The sequence below is a fragment of the Dufourea novaeangliae genome, unplaced genomic scaffold, assembly GCF_001272555.1.
Source record: "Dufourea novaeangliae isolate 0120121106 unplaced genomic scaffold, ASM127255v1 scaffold130, whole genome shotgun sequence".
NCBI lineage: Eukaryota > Metazoa > Arthropoda > Insecta > Hymenoptera > Halictidae > Dufourea > Dufourea novaeangliae.
In genome coordinates this window covers 245,876-265,752 of record NW_015374004.1, presented here as the reverse complement: position 1 = coordinate 265,752, position 19,877 = coordinate 245,876, and the positions used below count along the sequence as shown (strand labels likewise).

Sequence of the window (19,877 nt, the reverse complement as noted above, 5' to 3'; positions counted from 1 at the left end):
CATCGCGATACTTGTTCATACTGTAGTTTAACGTGGTTCATCGTAGAATTAATTTTTGGCTTGGTATATTAGGTGCGTAAACGAAATGATCGATAGAACTTTTTCCATTCCGTCTATCTCTTTCGTTTGAGTATTAGCGACTACGTTGCGTTTAGTTTAAGTTATTTTGTATTAATAGCATTAATTCGTATTAATTAGAATATTAAGATAATATTAGTTCTAAGCTGAAGAACGAAGACAACCGACGAGGGAACTTAGTTTTTTATAGGTTTAGGCTCAAGAAAGAAGTCATCCGCCGAGGGATTTTAGTACCGATAGTATTAGATAGTTAAGATTTAAGTTATTTATAAGGTTTATTGTGAAAGGTGGGTAGATGTAGAACTTGTGATTCCATCTACCTGCCTTGGGCCTCCACTCGCAGCAACCTCCTCGTGGTGAGGCCTGGGCAATCGGTATTGTCATCGGTAAAGTACTGTAAACTGAAGACAATATCGAGCTAATGGCTGCGAACTTCGAATCTATCTCATAAAACCACGTTCTATATTACATCGAACTAGGATCATTTTAGAAATCGATATGAGATTCAAAGTGTAAAAATGTCTAGAACTACTGAAAATTACTTTAGATTCCTTTTCCTTATTCTATAAATTCTTTGATTGTAATATGAATGCTGCTGGAAGTATGAACATTTTCACAGGACAATGATATAAATGGAACTTTAAAACTTTTTTAAGTGTTACAGTGATATTTCATTGGCCTCCGTATTAGCGCACTGCGCCAAACGCGGATAGCACGATGTTGTAGTCGCAAGGGAGCAATTGAATCGAATAGACCTATTGTACCGTAGCGCATCGTATTGTATTTCAAACTTTTATATCATTATAATTTATATGTATACATGTATATTCAAATAGACATACGTCAGGTAATATAAGCTTCATTTCATCAAATTGTCTTAAATATAACTCCATAAATATTGTACAATCCTATACTAATTATAATTGTCTGGTTCAACTGGTTACTACAGAAACTAACTACTGCCTACGTCTTTTAAACTTGGGCTGTAGTAGTATCTGCCGAAACTGCCATGGTTGCTGGGGTTACTATATGTATAATTTGCTCACGGAAGCACGCACAAGTGTCAGTCAGATTTTGACAGTTGCACGAGCAACATTAAACCGAACTCGAGACTCGTACGAGCAACAGCGGTAAAGGATTACGTTTCAAAACTCTTGCGCATGCTCCGGGGGGTTCCATGACCCCACGTTCTCACCACAAGGGGTCCCTGGCGGCTCCACCGGGGGTTCTGTGACCCCAAGTTCTCCCACACCGGTCCTGGCGCCTCCACCGGGGTTCTATGACCCCATGACACGCTACACGGGATCTCTGGCGCCACCTGTGGGGGTTCTGTGACACCACGTTCTCCCACACGGGGTCCCTGACGCCCCTGTGGGGGTTCTGTGACCCCACATTCTCACGGGTTAAATCGATCTCCGCGCGGGGAGGACCAGTCTCATTTTAGAATGCCGTTGATCCGAGCGATATATTGCACTGAAAATATCTATCGTATGATATATACATATATATATATAGATATATTGTTACTAGAGTCTATCGTAACGAAACACTGTAAATATATACTTATAAAAAAACGTTTAGCCGAGAAAGTTTTTCTTAAGCGAGGAAGCGACTTTTAAAGAGTATTTTTTGAACTGAATACATTTTACATTTCGAGGTCTTGGAACCCTTTGCGCTCTTTCGGTCGGACAAACAAGCTGTTATACTTTGTTCTGTTTTATTGTTGTTGAGTTGTAGCAAACATGCGACATGCATTGTTTTTTGTTGAAATAAAAATGTTTTTCCTTCTTAATGAAAGAAACATTTCCCTTGATTTGGGTTTATTGATTGCAGAACTCGAAATTTTCGATGATCATGTCTATAATAATCGAGGAAGTGTATCCTGTGAATATATACTATTAAGTGGATTTTCTTTAGTAAAATGTTGTCGGTGAGAATATTTACAGATTCTTTTATAACGCTCTATTATTTTTAATTTGTAAATAAATCGAGATTTGTTACCCGACAAAATGCTGCACCAGCACCATCTTGAGGCTACACCAGCACCGTGCCAGGACAGCACGAACACAGAGCTGCACGCACGCAGTGCGTGGTTTCCGAATTCGCTATAAGCTCTCGCAGACCAAAATCGGTTAAAAAATATAAGGTTTATCCACCAAAATGTGTTTCAATATTCTTGTATTCATTTCTCAACCAATCCCAGGTTTCGATGCTTGCCGTACTGCAGAGGTACGAAGTTTCACATATTCTGCTTTAATTAATGACCACCAAATGTTTTAATTAGGTTACCAATCATTAGCACACCTTTCTACATCGATTGATTCCTCCGAAAAGACAATCTATCCAGAAATATCTGTTTTATCGACTTTCAACGTGCGTTGGTACACCTGTACCCTGATTTGCCAGATGACTACATCGTTTTTTATAGTAATTAAGTACCACCAAATGTTGTAATGAGGCCACCAAACGATTATGCATCGATTGAGCATTTAAAAACCTGAATCTGACGAACAAAAAAAATTTTCGGGTAATTTCACTGTCAAATTTTGATCCCTTAATTACAAGAGAACGTGTGACTACCAAATGTTCTAATTAGGCCACCAATAACCACCAATCAACCACCACCAATCGATTGGGTATAATGAAACATTAAAAAGTAATAAAAAGTCATAATTGCCCAGCTAACTTCACAGAGGTCGAAAACTCGTCCGATAGCAGTTACAGACTCTGGTAGAACTGGGTGGAACCAAGTGTAGGTAGCAAATTGGCTCCCGCAGACTCTGATCTGTTTTTTCTCCTAATTTGACATAGGTTATGTTGGAAGACTTGTTGTCAATTTGTTTTACCATTTTGTCAGTAGGCTTTAGTAAGCTTTGCCAATAAAACCTAAGTCAAAAGCGGAAACAGATAGCTACAGTTTTTTAGATAACATTTGTCATTATTTGCTGGCAATTTGCTCGAAACGTGTACACAATTGTTTATCAGGATATATAATACATTTTGTGTAGGTTAAACAATTGCATCTGATTACATGAGGAGTTAATAAAAAATTATGATGAAAATATCTTCTAAGCACTAATTGTAACTTTCTAATATTATGCAGCGAATGCAATAACAAAACGCAGTAAATTACGTCTAATTTTCGTCATGAAAATTGAGAAATAAGTTTATTAAAAATGTTTTTAACATGTAGATTTAAACCTCGTATTTTATCATACTATAGGTACGTAAATATTTAGTTGCAATATCACGAATAGATGACACGATTCGATTATGGCTCGTTTAAGACTTTTTAATTGATTGCGAAGCAATCGAACAATATATTTACATAAATACCTATTCGTTGTCGGTTGATGCATACGGAATTTTATGTACATAAATGGTTATAATTCATCTGGATGGCGAGTATTGACATTATTCCCTCATCTAAAAAGACTACTTTTGTAAAACACAAAAATACTACATACTTATATATACTTTTGTTTTATACCCCCATTACATTATAACCTAGGAACGTCATTTTAAGTATGTAGTATAATAAAATGTACAGCTTCACTGATCATTAAGATTTAATACGTTGGAGAAAGTACATATGAAAATATTTTTATTAAGATAATATTATTCTTTACACATAAATGAAATAAAGTTTCATAGATCACATTCAAGTTATGTGGAAATACACAAGAATTATTAAACATTTTTATGTATATACGTATATAAATTTATTACGATAAGATTCTAGTTAAAGCTGCTAATGTTGACAAATGGGAATTTCCTGATACTTATATTTTCTATGAATGTCACATGAAAAGTGTAGAGTGTATGCATTTTTTTGAAGGTGAATATTATATTTATTTTATACCATTTCAGGTATAAATCATCTGATATAAACATATCCACAAGCAACATGCTTTTACATGACTATATAGAGAAGCGATATGATAACATAACTAAATCACCAAATGATAAAAGAGAATATAGAGGTTTATTGTTGACTAATAAAATGAAAATTCTGCTTATTAGTGATGAAACAACTGATAAAAGTGCAGCAGCTTTGGATGTAAATATTGGTAAAGTCAAGTCAAATTAAAATTAAAATTAAAAACAATTAATATTATACTGCTAGTGTTTTAATATTGTTTATAGGTTTTTTTAGTGACCCTTATGATTTACCAGGCTTGGCACATTTTTGTGAACATATGTTGTTCTTGGGAACAAAAAAGTATCCAAAAGAAAATGAATATAATATGTATTTATCCCAAAATGGTGGTTCATCTAATGCAACAACATATTTTGATCATACCACTTATTTTTTTAATGTACATCCAGAAAAATTAGAGGGAGCATTAGATCGTTTTTCTCAGTTCTTTATAGCACCACTTTTCACAGAAGCTTTAACTGAACTTGAATTGAACGCTATTAATTCTGAACATGAAAAGAACAAAGCCAATGATACATGGCGTATTGATCAATTGGAGAAATCATCGGCAAACCCGAATCATCCTTTTTCAAAATTTGGTACTGGTAACAGAGAGACATTAGATGTAATACCAAAACAGAAGAACATAAATGTAAGGGAAAAGTTATTTCAATTTCATCAGAATTTTTATTCAGCTAATATAATGGCATTATGTGTACTTGGAAAAGGTAAATATAATTTTCTAATGATTATTCTGACAAGGAGAGTCTACGATTGGAACAACTTTTTTTTATGAAACTTAATGCAAAATGTAGGATATGATGTGTATAAACTAAACCTCAACTATTTGATGCTAATATTTCACTGTTATAAGAAATGACTAAAGATTGAATATTTTGTGGTATTCATTGTACCTTCACCACAAAGAGGAGCTTTTCTCAACTGTGTCAGTAGCTCAGGTGGTTGAGTAGGAACTACCATGTGAGATACCCAAGTTTGTAATCTTCTAGATTTCATGATTTTATTCTCTTTGTATAATTCTTAAAGGAAGTGGAATATATTTAAAAAAGTCATTAGTTTATGGTAATTAAACCTTGTAACAAATAATAAATAATATGAATCCTGTAAAATAAACAACAGAACACTTAATGCATTTAAAAATACACGTAGTTACATTCTATTACTAGAACAACATAACTGCATATTTAGGAATTGTAAAAAAACACAAAAATTCACATTGTTGGAAGATACTTTATAACCAAACTGCCTCTGCTATTAACAAAGATGAGAAAGCATTCCCTTTTTAGTGGAGGTAAGCAAGTACTTCCAAAAGTTTAACCCTTTCGACGTTTAGTACGGACTTGACGGAGCGTGTCTGTTTGGATTAATTGGAGTATACCAAAGTGTTTAGTCTACCATGCTTAGTTTATATCACATTATAGATGTAAAAATGAACAGCTGCTTTATGATTGAATATTGCATTCGAAGTTAATAGAATCTTGGCTTTAAATTCGAATGATTATGTCTGTTTTGCTCTCTATAAAGTGAATCGATGTTTCCTATAAGTGTAAACCAAAACGTATATTTGGACCCCAGTGTATTAGGTCACACCTTTCAAACTAGGAGAGTGAATCAAAGGTCCAAAAATCAGGTAATTTTGGAACTGTTTGGTTAAGAATTCAATGAGAAGCAATCGCTACATTCGAAATACTGAATGTACTTAAGACAAGTCTCGATGTGTAGAAATGGTGAACATTACATTAAATTACCTATGTGACAGATTTTACATTGTTTAGCTCGGAACCAGGACTTAATACCATTTTTACACTATTATAATAAGAACTAAACAACTTAGAACGAAATAATTTTTACCATTGGAAAGAGTGAAAAATTTGATACGAGAAACATGTGAAATATCAGTTTCTTAAAAAAGTGGACTGAATACACTCTGGGGTCCAAATATATAAAAACTTGTTATGCGATTTTATACCGAACCTGCAGCAGTGATACAGGTAATAACAATTCTTTTGTTTTATCAGAAGCACAAATACATGAAGAAATTGAATCTAGTGTTACAACTAATGATCAGTTTTTTTCAAATTGATGTAAATAATTTTCCGCCACAGCTGCCAAGATTTAAGTTAAAAATAAAGCCAGATATAAAGTATACATAATGACGAGTCATACAAAGAGTAGTTATTAAAATATTTCGACAGGTATCGTAGAAATACATATAAACTATTTCTTTACCTCCTTTTTATTATATCATGTGACTAAATTATGTCATTAAAAAGTGGGATATTTTTTCATCATATTTCAATATTCTAGTCAACAGTAATAGTGTTAATCTCTAAAGCCATTTCTTATTCGGTTTAGTTACGAGAAGCGTTCATCCCGATCGTAGACTTTCTGTGATACATAGTTCAAGAAATGTACTTTGAACAAAGACATAAATAAAATATCTAATAAAATAATTATTATTCTATCTCTTGTACACACTGAGAAATGTCTTGATTCTTATGAGGAATGTATTATGTATTTAGAAAGTTTAGACGAACTAGAAAAAATTACAGTTGAATTGTTTTCACAAATAAGAAATAAAAAAGTCGAAGTACCTGTTTGGTCGAAACATCCCTTTAACGAAGAACACTTTCAACACAAATGGTATATTGTTCCAATAAAAGATACAAGAAGTTTAAATATTACATTTGGTATACCTGATACGCGAGCTTATTACAAATCTGCGGTAATAATAATACTTTAACCTGCATATTTTTATTATTGGTACTAATTATTTTTAAAAAATTGATGCATTATATTTCTCTTTCAGCCATCATACTATATTTCATATTTATTAGGACATGAAGGAAAAGGCTCATTATTATCTTCATTGAAAGCAAAAGGATGGTGTAATTCACTTGTATCAGGCAAACGGGCAGCCGCCAAAGGTTTCAATTTCTTCAATGTTCTTGTTGATTTAACAGAGGAAGGTATTCAGCATGTCGATGATATCATTTTATTGACTTTCCAATATATTAATATGTTGAAGACACACGGACCAATTCAGTGGATATACAATGTAATTACATATAAATTGCAATAGTAATATTATATAAGTACACTTATACCTACTATGCAGCGCTGGAAAGATGACATGCGGAATATGAAAGGAATGCGGAAGGGATGCGGACCTGATTGGTATATTTCCCAGGGTCACCTTCTCTAACATAACCGTAGCGACAGGGCACACGGATTTTAGTTATTGGCCGAAACGGTAATACACACAACCGGATCATGTAGCACCGCGTGACAAAGAGAGCGAATGGGACACATCGAGACCGACTTGGATAGAGTGACAGGCCTTGGGGTACGGTTATACTGCACGCGTGTCCGTCGTCCGATGTCGCTCGCGTTCGTCGTATACGAGCGTCAAAACGTACGGGAAATTGCCGACACGACATCACTTCAACCATTATATTTTCGTTATTTTTCAACATAAGGCTCTGATTTAACGCTCATTATAAAGCTCAAGGAGTATTGTTTTCAAGTATATGCACAAAATTTAGGTTATTGGTAATAAATATAGTTATAATTAATGTTAAATATTGAAATGCCGTTTTGACACTGTTCCCACATATGGATCAATCAGGAAAAAATATTACTGGATTCCTTGAATCTTCACCTTTAAAATACACTTTTCAAAACGATGGAACGTTTTTGGGAAAATGTTCGGCCACGCACTACGTCTCAACTATTAGACTGATCGCGTGATCTACACACGCCGCGCGACATACATTATGGTAAACTTTTTTTTTTAATTATCCCGAAAACGCTCCATCTTTTTGCAAAGTGTATTTTAAAGTTGAAGGTTCAAGGAATCCAGTAATATGTTTCCCTGATTGATCCATATGTGAGAACAGTGTCAAATCGGCATTTTAATATTTAACATTAATTATAACTATATTTATTACCAATAACCAAAATTTTGTACATATACTTGAAAACAGAATTCCTTCAGCTTTATAATGAGCGTTAAATCAGAGCCCTATGTTGAAAAATAACGAAAATATAACGGTTGAAGTGATGTCGTGTCGGCGATTTCCCGTGTGTTTTCGTGTGCGACTTCGGACGACCGATACGCGTGCACTATAACCGCTCCCATGGATTTAGAGGCGTTTGATTCGGTCATGTATATCGATATACCTAACCGAGACCCATTACTAGCTGTATACGGACGACGGGCTAGTCGTCCGAATACGCGTCCAGTGTAACCGTAACCTTATTTCCACTTGCGACTAACCGCGCACGACTGGCTGTCGCGCGATCAAAAAATATGTTGTAAAATAGTATAATTTCGACATACGCGGCTGCAACTACCGGTCGCGCGCAACTGCAATGTCAAGGTGGGACTAATCGCGACAGGTTAGTCGCGCTCGACTTCAAAGTTAAAGAGTCGCGTGGAACCGAACACCAGTTTGCTCAAATTTTTAGAGAAAATGCTGTGTGAAAACGTTTACAGTATGGATTTATTGAACTCTGAGCATTTCATTCAGGGCATTCCCTTGTATAGGTGGTAGTGTCAGTTAGTGCTGGTCTCGATTTAAACAACAATTCGTGAAATGATTTTACAGACATTTTTGTCTAATGAAAAAATGTTGCATTATATTTTCTCAATTCATTATAAAAAACATGAAATGCTTCTTTTAGTGAACGCTCCGATAATAAGAGATGTATGCAACACTTGTTTTTTACGACCACTGGAACGCTGATTTACTAATCATAGAGCAACTGTTTCTTCAACGTCCATATGAATGATACTGATTGTAAGAAATCTTGGTGTCGCGCGTGGTTTGTCGTAAGTGGAAATAATAGTACAGTCGAATTAGCCTTCAAAACCCTCATTTTGAAAAATAATTCTAATTAGCTAGTTTTTGGCACAAAATGGTTGGGAAGGGCATTAGATATGAGATGTATACGATTGGGATTCTTCAATGGTTGGGAAACATTTTTAAAAAAATTCGACAATGTGTGAAAAGCACGTTTTTTGCGTGTAGAAGAAAACGTAATGATTTTAGAGTAAAACGTCCAAATAAAAGATGTATTAAAAATAATTACAATAATATATTAAACTAATTAAAATCGGTCGACGTATTAAGTTGCAAAAGCATTAAAACTGCCAAAACAGGCTTTTTTCAATTGTTTAATACAGGGAGAGACTTGACCTAAGAGCTTTGAACTTTTAGGAGAACATGGCCCCCATTACGATAAAAAAATATGGCAAATTTCACATCGAAGTATTTGTTCGTTTTCACAGAAAGTCATTAATTTATCCCAAAAGCTTGTCCGTAAAAGTTAATCTCTTCATATTTGACATGTATAACAGCAAGCAGCGGGGATATTTTTTACTGTTTGAGAGATGTACTATCATGTAGACTTCTAGATGAAATGAATTTTTTAAATTAAACGATCCAATAAATAGGTATCTCTTTTTCTCGTAAACAATTTGAATAATATTTTCAAATTTGATGGTATCGAATTACTATATAGACCATTCGATAACTGCTATTTTTCTATAAATGTCAAAACAAAATATTTTACTCTACATTACTTAAGAGTCGAGATAATTTTTCATCACTGTAATGTTGATTTTTAACATTATGAGTTGAAATTTGGACGAAGTCTCGAGCAAGAGTTAAATTATCTAGTGTTGAGTCTACGAGCCCCCAAATTTGTAGGATTTAATGAGGAGATGTTAAGTTTGTTGTGAATATAATTTAATTAATAACACTTTTATAACGCTTTAAATACAATAACACGAATACGATTTGACAACACGACAACTCAGAGTAACAACTCGGAATTAATAATTGATAACACACAACAAAAAGAATAACGAAAACTAATTTCGCGATTAATATACAATATACATACCGAGTGACACTATCTTTCATATCCCACATTAATTGTTTACGAGAAAAAAAGATACCTATTTTTTGGAGTCAGTTTTGGGTGATTTAATTTGAAAAATTCATTTCATCTGGAAGTCTACATGATAGTACAACTCTCAAACAGTGAAAAATATCCCCGCTGCTTGCTGTTCGACATGTCAAATATGAAGAAATTAACTTTTACGGACATGCTTTTGGGATAAATTAATGACTTTCTGTGACAACGAACAAATACTTTCATGTGAAATTTGCCATATTTTTGTACTGTAATGGGGGCCATGTTCTCTTAAAGGTTCAAAAAGCTCTTAGGTCAAATCTCTTCTAGTATTAAACAACTGAAAAAAAGCTTAATATGACAGTTTTAATTCTTTCGCAATTTAATGTATTGACCGATTTTAACGCACTATGTATAATTTTGTAATTATTTTTAATGCTTACATTTTTTATTTGAACGTTTTTCTTTAAAATCATTACGTTTTCTTCTACACGAGAAAAACGTGTTTTTTACATATTGTCGAATTTTTTTAAGAATGTTCGCCAACAATTCACGAATCTAAAACATATACATTTTATTTCAAATGACCTTCCCAACCATTTCACGTAAAACAAATAGCTAATTAAGAATTATGTGCCATTCAAAGCCTAATTTGATCGGAAATTTTGGCATAACACGAGCGATCCGACAAACTTCACAGCAATGCTGAAGTATCTCAAAGTGTTAACAATTAACCTGCAGAAGCGTCGCAGCCTGGCTCACGCAGAGAGAGCGGAAATTCTTCTCCTTTTGCTTCTGTGCTTTCTTCATTCTTTTAAAATTCCAGCTCTGCATAGTACAATGATGTCTCGATGAATGCTACATGCGCAACGGTGTTATCCCCATCATTGGGGAAGGGGCGGGGGGTCCCCTCGGGAATCAATCAACAGAGTAAACAGAAACTAAGGAGAGGCTTCGGGCAAAAAAAGAATATGAGGGGCTCAAAACATTTAATAGTGTTACTATCATTTGTCATTCTGCAAACTGTACAGGGTGTCAAGAATGTTACGAGTCAGGGTCGCGAGCAGCCGAGAGACCGGCGGAGTAGGTTTTCTAAGGAATATGGTTTATCAGTTTGTTAGTGTGGTGCGCGGACGAATCTGATGCGAAATCGGGGAGTCACTCTTATTTGCTATTATACGCCGTTTCCTGGGATGCATGCCGACTTGCTTGTTCGGAGCTTCATAGTACTGATTGGTCGGGGTTTTTCGTTAATATCTCGTTAACAAAGCCGCAGATAACATTTTCGCTAAAGAAAAAGTGGTTTTAAATCATCCCAGCCACCCCTCATTTCTCAGAAGAGAGACATTTTTGAGACACCCTGTAGTTCCATTAGCATTCCAAGTAACTTTATTTACAATTCGCTTACATTTTTCAGTCAGATGCAGGGTACGTAGTATCTGTTATGGCACGTAGGTACTTCAGGTACACCATGTACATCCATTGTATATCCCATACCTTCCTTTCTTGCTACGACACGTTTACAGTTCGGTGTCCCATATATCTATGGGTGAGCTACTTCCAACTCATACAGTAAAGTGGTCTTGACTGCGAAAGGCCACCAGGTAGATTGCCCGCCGGTAAAGGGGAAGCCGCTAGCCTGTGTGCGTTCACGCGCAGTTAAGGCGACTGTACTATATGGGACAGGTGCCGTGTGAGTCGGGAATACGCTGACCCATACATACATGGGACAATGAACTGTGAACAATAGCGAAAAAGGAAGGAAGGAAGGTATGGGATATACAGTGGTGTATCTGTGTGCAACAATAGATACTATTTACCCTGCATCTGATTAAAAACTGTAAGCACATTGTAACTAAAGTGAGTCCGGATATTAATGGAACTTGAACGTCATTTTTCAAGAGAATGGTTGAATTGCGACCCATAATTCCTTTGAGACTTTTTATTCCTACAATGCGTATAATGCAAAGGAAAGAAATTTGACCTTAAAATTTAAGATCAAGGGTTATGTTTGCGGCATCTTTCTTACTTCAATTTTCATCAAATCAAAGGTGTAGTAGTGTTCCCATATGTAGGAGCGTTGGAAAAATGAGAGGGCCCAAGCGGGATTCCAACTCACGACCCCCCGCGCCGAAAGCAGACTCTAAAACCACTGCTCCACGGAACCCTCCTATTTTCCAAAGATGTTATTTGCTCCTTTGTTGGGTATGGAGTTCCCGATCGCACACATATAACATTATGGTTTAATATAGTGTTAATAAAAATGTAAAAACATTTTCACAGGATGAATTCTATATGCTAAACTAAGACAAAAATCAAGAAATTACGAAATTGCGTTCGAACTTTCGATTCCGAATTATTAATTATTGAAAATACGAGAAAAATGCGCGTGAAATACGTTGACGCGATGGATTGTATTCTACTATTTACTATTTACTATCGCATCGGTATTTGTAGGCGTATATTCAAGAGTTTAATAATTCGAAAAACGATGCCTCGAACATAATACTTAATAATGTTTATTCAGGGTGTTAATAAAAATGTGAGACATTTTCACAGACATTTACATTATGTATTAGATTTTAAAAATGTTTATAAAAAGTAATATATGTTTTCATTCATATTTTAATTGAATACAAGTTAGATTCACTAAGCTAAATATGCTATTAATTTGCAAAATCATATTAAACTTATAGTGCATGTATGTTTATGTGTTATGAAAATATTTAAAATCTTAAGTTTCTTCGAAACCTTCGAAAAAAGAATAGAAACAACTTATTTAGTAATTTTAACAATTTTGTTTTAGTAACTTCAATAATTTTTCATGCTTTCTTAAATTTTGCTGTGAATGCAGATGATATGTAGACAGGACAACAGTTTTTAAATGAAAAGTTTTCACAATAAGGTTAGAATTTTTTTTAATTATTTTCGCACAAAATATAGTTTCTCATAAAAAACAATTGTTAATTTCATGAAATCATACCTTTCTTGCTCGTGTTATGAATATTCAGTCTTTAGATGTATGTGTAATGTATTTATTAATTTAAGCAAAATTAAGGATGTTCATCATTCAACGTTATTCATTGTTAAAGGAATATAGAGATATTGCGGATATGAATTTTAAATTCAAAGAAAAATCTTCAGCTTATCAATACGTCGTTGGCCTGATACATACAATACAAGAGTATCCAATGGAAGAAGTTTTAGTGGCAGGACATCTTTTCCCAACATGGCAACCTGACTTAATTAATTGGATCATGGAATATTTAGTACCAACAAAAGTCAGAATCCTCGTAATTGGAAAATTATTTGAAAGTATAACTGATGAAAGTGAAAAGTGGTATGGCACCAAATTTAAAAAAGAGAAAATATCGCAAGACATAATTGATATATGGCTTAATGCTGGTTACTGTTCAGATTTTAAGCTACCGCTAAAAAATGAGTTTATACCAAAAAAATTTGATATAAAACAGGCAGAAAATGTAAACAATATACATAAACAATCAGAAAATCATTAGTTATATCGTATTTGTAAAAGCTTTTAATTTTTTACATGTTTCTCAGATAACCAAATTTCCCACAATTATTGAAGACACTCCTCTCTTAAGATTATGGTTTAAACAAGATGATGAATTTCTTGTACCTAAAGCTACAATATCTCTACAATTTGTCAGGTAAAATGCAATGAAAAATACAACATAGAGTCTAACCAAATATGTAGTACAAAATTCAAAACAAATTATCTGTTATATTAAGGCAATACTTTTGTATTACTTACTTTACAGCCCACTAGCATATATCGATCCCCTTAGTTATAATTTAACTTACATGTATGTACAATTACTACACGATGCTCTAAACGAATATGCATACGCTGCTGATATAGCTGGGATCAAGTGGGAAGTTTCAAGTAGCAAATATGGAATAACAGTAAGTACAAATGCATTTATAGATAAGGGTGATCGTCTCACTGCACAACCAAAGACTGTCTCGTTCCAAAAAACCGCAGCTTTTGAATTTGCGTAGGGAGAGGATCACCCTGTATAAAAAAGTGAACAATACACAATACACAAGGTGTAACAAAAATGTTGGGGGACCCGGAAACGGGAGACTCGTGAGGTGATTTGAAACAACTTTTTCCTTAGCGAAAAAGTTTTCCAAGGCTTTGTTAACGAGATATTAACGAAAAACTTCGACCAATCAGAACTCGGCCGTCAGAGTCGCATTAGGATTGGTCGGGGTTTTTCGTAATATCTCATTAGCAAAGCTTCGGAGAACTTTTTTGCTGAGGAAAAAGATGTTTCAAATCACCTCTATCAAGGCCTTACCTTTTTTGGGACACCCTCTATATTTTTAATTCATAATCCCTTGTACAATATACGCATTTCTCAGGTAGGCATCAGTGGTTATGATGATAAGCAGCAGATACTGCTAGAAAGAATTCTAGACAAAATGCTTAATTTTGAAGTTGATCCAAAAAGATTTGATATTTTGAAAGAAAATGTATGTATTATTTTATGTTTGTATATATTGTATCGCAGATTGCAATCATCATTATTTGTAAGTTTACAATTTTCAGTGTATTAGAGACTTAAAAAACTTTGAGACAGAGCAACCATATCAGCATGCTGTTCATTACCTTGCAGTTCTATTGTCGGAACAAGTTTGGATGAAGGATGAACTGTTAAGAGCAACTTCTCGTAAGTGTGTACAAAACAATTCCTATCACTTTAGAAAATGATGAAAACACTACAAGTCTGTTTAGAAGAAGAACGTCCATTATATCTTCATTTATATTAATGTTTATTTAGAATTAACCGTCGAGAGGACCCAACAGTTTATTCCACAATTCTTAAGCAAAGTGCATATGGAGTGTTTAATACATGGCAACATCACTTTGTCAGAAGCTATTGAAACAGCTAATTTCATAGAATCAAAATTAAAAAACGCAATTCCTCAGATAATACCACTTTTGCCGCGGCAGCTGATACTATATCGTGAAATTAGATTAGAAGATGGTAAGTAAAAAGATGTTAATACTTATACTTAAGAATGGTTACAAATCTATGTTGAAGGACCCGGAAATGCGACACTCGTGAGGTGATTTGAAACAAGTTATTGCTTAGAAAAAATGTTATCCGAGGCTTTGTTAAGGAGATATTAACGAAAAACCCTGACCAATCAGAGCGCGAGTCTGCTAGCCGAGTTCCCGCAGTAACGTTGGCTACCAATCGCAGCGCGTATACTGTGTTACCTAGCACTACATACTAATCATGTACATTGTCATATTATTATATTATAAGAATGAGTAAGTCATGTTTGTGCAGTGTAACGCGAGTGTTAAGTAGCACAGTATGCCTATGCGGCTACGATCGACTTCTGAATCGAAATTCTCGACTGTATCATATATCACAAGTGCCACTCCCCCCCTTGGATGGAAAAAAGTGGCTTTTGCCTCTCCCTACAAGAAAAAACTTGGATTTTGCACCCCCTCCCCCACTTCCTTCCCAGAGTTACAAAATTTTTGCGTAATATTTACTATTCCAGTATAATTTGAAACACGACCAACAGTCTCTATTAACAAAACATACATATTTTCAACGATTTATGACTTTAGCCATAATTGCTTTCTTCATATCTTCAACAGAATTAAAATTTCGTCTTATGGCAAGTCCATAATATTTCGTTAATTTTTTTATGAGTGCGTCGGTGAGCTTCCCCTTGCCTCCGAGCTTAGCAGTTTTTTTTATGTTTCGGAGCCGACTGCCCATTCTCTTCTCGACGTGGATGACACATTCACTCTTTATTATCTTAAAATCTTCACCATAAGGTTGCTTATCCAAAATAGCCTTGAATGTTTTCGTATCACCGTCGCCGACGTAATTACAATATTTAACTCCGAAAAGTTTCTCGGATCTCTGGAACATTTCAATTATAGCGTCCACTTCCATCTTGCCAGTGGATCCATCATGATTTAGTGGACAATTTACCTTATGTTCTAAGTATTATGGGTCATTTTTGTCCGTATTTTTATAATATATACATGCTTGGCAGTAACTACTTTTTACCACAAGATCAATCACTTTGCCCGTATGATAACCAATAAGCATAGTTACGCCATATAAAGACGAGAACCCACGTTTTTTCCACGACCCGTCGCCTGAAACTGTTATATTCAAAAGCAGGCTTTCATTTTCTTCGTTTAATTTTATTTCTTCCTCAATCTCCTTTTTACAAGTAACATCAACAATTTTTTTTGATGACCCACTTATATGCTGCACGATTCCTTCGTAGGATTTCTTACTTAGTCCTTTTTCCAAATCCATAATGCCACAAAAATATTGATGCCTTCTCTTGCAATACCTAATCATCTCATCACAAATACCATTCTTCGATTTATTTCGTAACTATTACGGATAAATGGTCCCGAATTTATAAGCGTGATGCCACACCGATATTTTACCACTATTTTTAAACCAAGCTCTCTCTCATCTGTCTGGTCAAATGATAATTTCTGTTTGCACGTTTTACAAATAGCAATATCAGAAATAGCGGAAAAAACACTCACAAATTCAATAATTTTGTAGCAGAAACTTATTATAGGCGTACACATACATTTCGTAAAAAGGACGCAAAAAGAACATTGAATGGACAACTTCATTCGATGAGAATTTATGCAAGGAATAAAGATACTTTTTTTATTTCTGAAGCAAATATTTTCTCGTTTTTACAAAAAGCCATTAATTTATCCCAAATGCGTCTCCAGAAAAGTTAAATTGTCCATCTCGGACAAGTCGGACAGCAAGCAGCGCGGGTATTTTTTACTCTTTGAGAGTTGTACTATTACATAGACTTCAAATGAAATGAATTTTTAAAATTAAATCACCGAACAATAGCTCGAAAGAATAGGTACCTTTTTTCTGGTAAACAATTTGAATAACATCGTCATTTTTGATTCTGTTGCATTGCCGTATAGACCATTCGATAACTGCAACTTGGCTATAAATTTTAAAACAATATATTTTACCCTAAGTTAATTAGGAGTCGTGATAATTTGTTTTTCTTTGCAAAATCACTGTAACGTCAATTGTTAACATTAAGAGTTGAAATTTAGACGAACTCTGGGTAAAGAATTACATTATCTGTTCCCTAATTTTTGGAATAATCCATTCAGTGGCTTCTCTTATAAAGATCACAAAGATCCAGTATGCAAACGGCGGGCACACGGCGGCAGCGGATTGGGGAGAGACCGCCACGCGACAAGCTCGTGATGCCTGAAATTGATCTCGCCCGTTTTATCTAGCGGACCCGGAAAAATTCAGATTTTCTGTGTAACAAATTAACGTAGAGCGATGATTTTTTTTTATTTGGGGTAAATCGATGAGATATTAAGAAAAGCGTGACCAATTCTATAAACAATTAGTTAAACTCCAAAATTTTTACTTTGATTTTTTGTTTTAAATTGATCCATTTTGTTTCTAAGCATAAGTTATAAAAAAGAACAAAACTTGTGTTATACGACTCACATAGTCGATGATGTAAATAAATGTTACTTATTGATAGAACGGTTTTATGCGATTCGTGTGTTATATATCACTTATTATTTATTAGGATTTCTATGTTAATTTCATTAAGAATATTCGTTACTACAAATGGTCCGGTATATTGTGATTCTAAACACCTTGCTCTTTCAGTATGTAACAAAACTACATCACCTATTTCATAAACTGGTTGTTTCTTTATAATCTTTGAATCCTGTTTTTGTTTGTGTAATTCTTTAAGTCGAAGTAAACTTTGTACGGAATCGTAATCGCATATTTTGTCCGTGATTCAGTATTCAAGTTATCATCAGTGTTGATCAGTCTTAAGAATCATTTGTCATCAATTAATTTGATATTACGCACAGACCACAAAAAAAAAATATATGCATTACATAACGTATTCCTCCAAACCATACAACTATTCTAACTTTTAATACACGTTCAGAATCAGGATCTCTAGTGCAGTTCTGACAACCGACATATGAAAGTTTGTCCTTGCTCACGACAACTTTTACTTCTTCATCTGGTCCTACTGACTCTTTCTTCAACCATCAACTCCGCTCGAACAGACTATACCTCAGGAATCATTAAACTAATTTTTGCTTTCAAAATATATTTGTTCCCATAATTCAATTATATCAGTGAATGTTTAATTGAAAGGTCACTTTTGCAAGCCCCCTTCAATTCTGTAAAATTTAAAAAAACCATTTACTAGGCAAAAAAAATAAGTTCAGTGATATCTGCTTAAAAATATTTATTGCTAGAATAATTACAGTGGGTAAAATACCTAATATTCTTTTTGACTGCGTAAGATTAATAATACAAGAATATATTTATTGAAGAGTTTCATTGTAAGTATTTGATTTTTTCATTTTAAAACAAGTAACATTTTTGTTTTGTTTAATTCTTAGGTTGTCACTTTTTGTTTGAAGTACAAAATAAATTACATAGCAGTTCATGCACACAAGTCTATTACCAAATTGGCTTACAGTCAACAGAATCAAATATGTTACTAGAGCTCTTGGTTCAGCTTATTTCAGAACCATGTTTTTCTACCTTAAGAACTAAAGAACAGTTAGGATATATTGTATTTAGTGGAGTTCGAAGGGGAAATGGCGCACAAGGTTTCAGAATAATAGTTCAAAGTGACAGACATCCAAAATATGTTGAACAAAGAATTGATACATTTTTAAAATCTATGTTGGTTAGTAGTACAATTTTAAATATGTTTAAAAACGTTGGTGCTCATAATTCTCATAGAACGCTCTTTAAATTTATTTTAGGAATACATATCGGAAATGTCAGATGAAGAATTTAAGAGGCACAAAGAAGCATTGTCAGTTCTCCGCCTGGAGAAGCCAAAAATGTTGACTACCTTATCTGCTGTGTTTTGGCATGAAATTTTGAATCAGCAATATAATTTTGACCGAACGAATATCGAGGTTGCACATCTAAAAACTATAAAACAAGAAGAAATAGTACAGTTTTATAAAGTACGTATGTCGATATCATAGAACATAATATAAATAAGAATACAAAAATAATATTAAATTTAAATTTAAATTATTTATAGAATGTGCTACAGCGTAATATTCAGCACAAATTATCAGTACATGTAATTCCAATGGTAACAAACGAAGAATCAATGAAAAAAGATGCAGATGAAAACATAGAATTTTCTGATGCTACAGATACCACTGAATACAGGAAAATTGATGACATTACAGCGTTTAAAATTAATCAGCCTTTACATCAATTACTAAAGCCGTTTACCAATGTACCAAGAAAAGGAGGACATGCATCCAAATTATAAAGTGTTCAAAATATTATAATTATACATTTTTTTAACTGTACATCTATAAATCGTAGCATGTATCAACGGAATAAACAGTTGAAGAAGTAATATCTTATAAAATAATATATTATACGAGATCTATTCTAAATGAATCGAACCTACCCTTCCCGCCAAGATATATGAGGCACTGGAGTTGTCCTCCGGTGAGGTAGGAAGGGGAGGGACCTTCATGCGCATGCGTGAATTTTTTGTCGCCCCACTGGAAGGCTCGATGTCGTGGCCAAAAGTCAACTTTTGAATTGGAAAAAGAGAAATAGGTTACTGTAATGAAGGAAAGTTAGAGCACTCCAGATCAAAATAATTCATCGATTACATCAATTTTAATTACATCGACAGTAGTGTAAAGTTGAAAAATCCCCTATGAATTATAAAAAATGATATTTTTATTAATCTATACTTGAAGATGTACAAATAAAGAAAATACTAATCAAATATGGAATTTTAACTTTGAATAATGTACGACATATCTGGTAACTGATACGTAGACTTTTTCAGCGAACCACCGGATTTCGATCGTTACTGCCCTTTTTTTTTTTTTTTA

At 34.0% G+C, this 19,877-nt stretch overlaps 1 protein-coding gene across 1 annotated transcript; it reads left to right on the top strand.

Moving 5' to 3' along the window:
- The first annotated feature begins 3,063 nt into the window (after positions 1-3,063).
- Positions 3,064-19,346, top strand: LOC107188169 (insulin-degrading enzyme). Its single transcript, XM_015576417.1, has 14 exons — positions 3,064-3,082; positions 3,949-4,148; positions 4,225-4,725; positions 6,541-6,743; positions 6,828-7,076; positions 13,033-13,422; positions 13,505-13,614; positions 13,726-13,870; positions 14,333-14,443; positions 14,520-14,640; positions 14,752-14,958; positions 18,393-18,685; positions 18,765-18,974; positions 19,055-19,346. Exons 2-14 carry the CDS (start codon positions 3,986-3,988, stop codon positions 19,292-19,294), a joined length of 2,943 nt encoding a protein of 980 aa, XP_015431903.1. The 5' UTR covers positions 3,064-3,082; positions 3,949-3,985; the 3' UTR covers positions 19,295-19,346.
- The last annotated feature ends 531 nt before the right edge of the window (positions 19,347-19,877 follow it).

Coding starts and splice junctions, on each gene's coding strand:
- LOC107188169 (XM_015576417.1), top strand. CDS start 3,986: ATGCTTTTACATGACTATATAGAGAAGCGATATGATAACATAACTAAA. Junction 6,744..6,827: donor GAGCTTATTACAAATCTGCG/GTAATAATAATA, acceptor TTTCTCTTTCAG/CCATCATACTATATTTCATA. Junction 14,959..18,392: donor TGAAATTAGATTAGAAGATG/GTAAGTAAAAAG, acceptor TTTAATTCTTAG/GTTGTCACTTTTTGTTTGAA.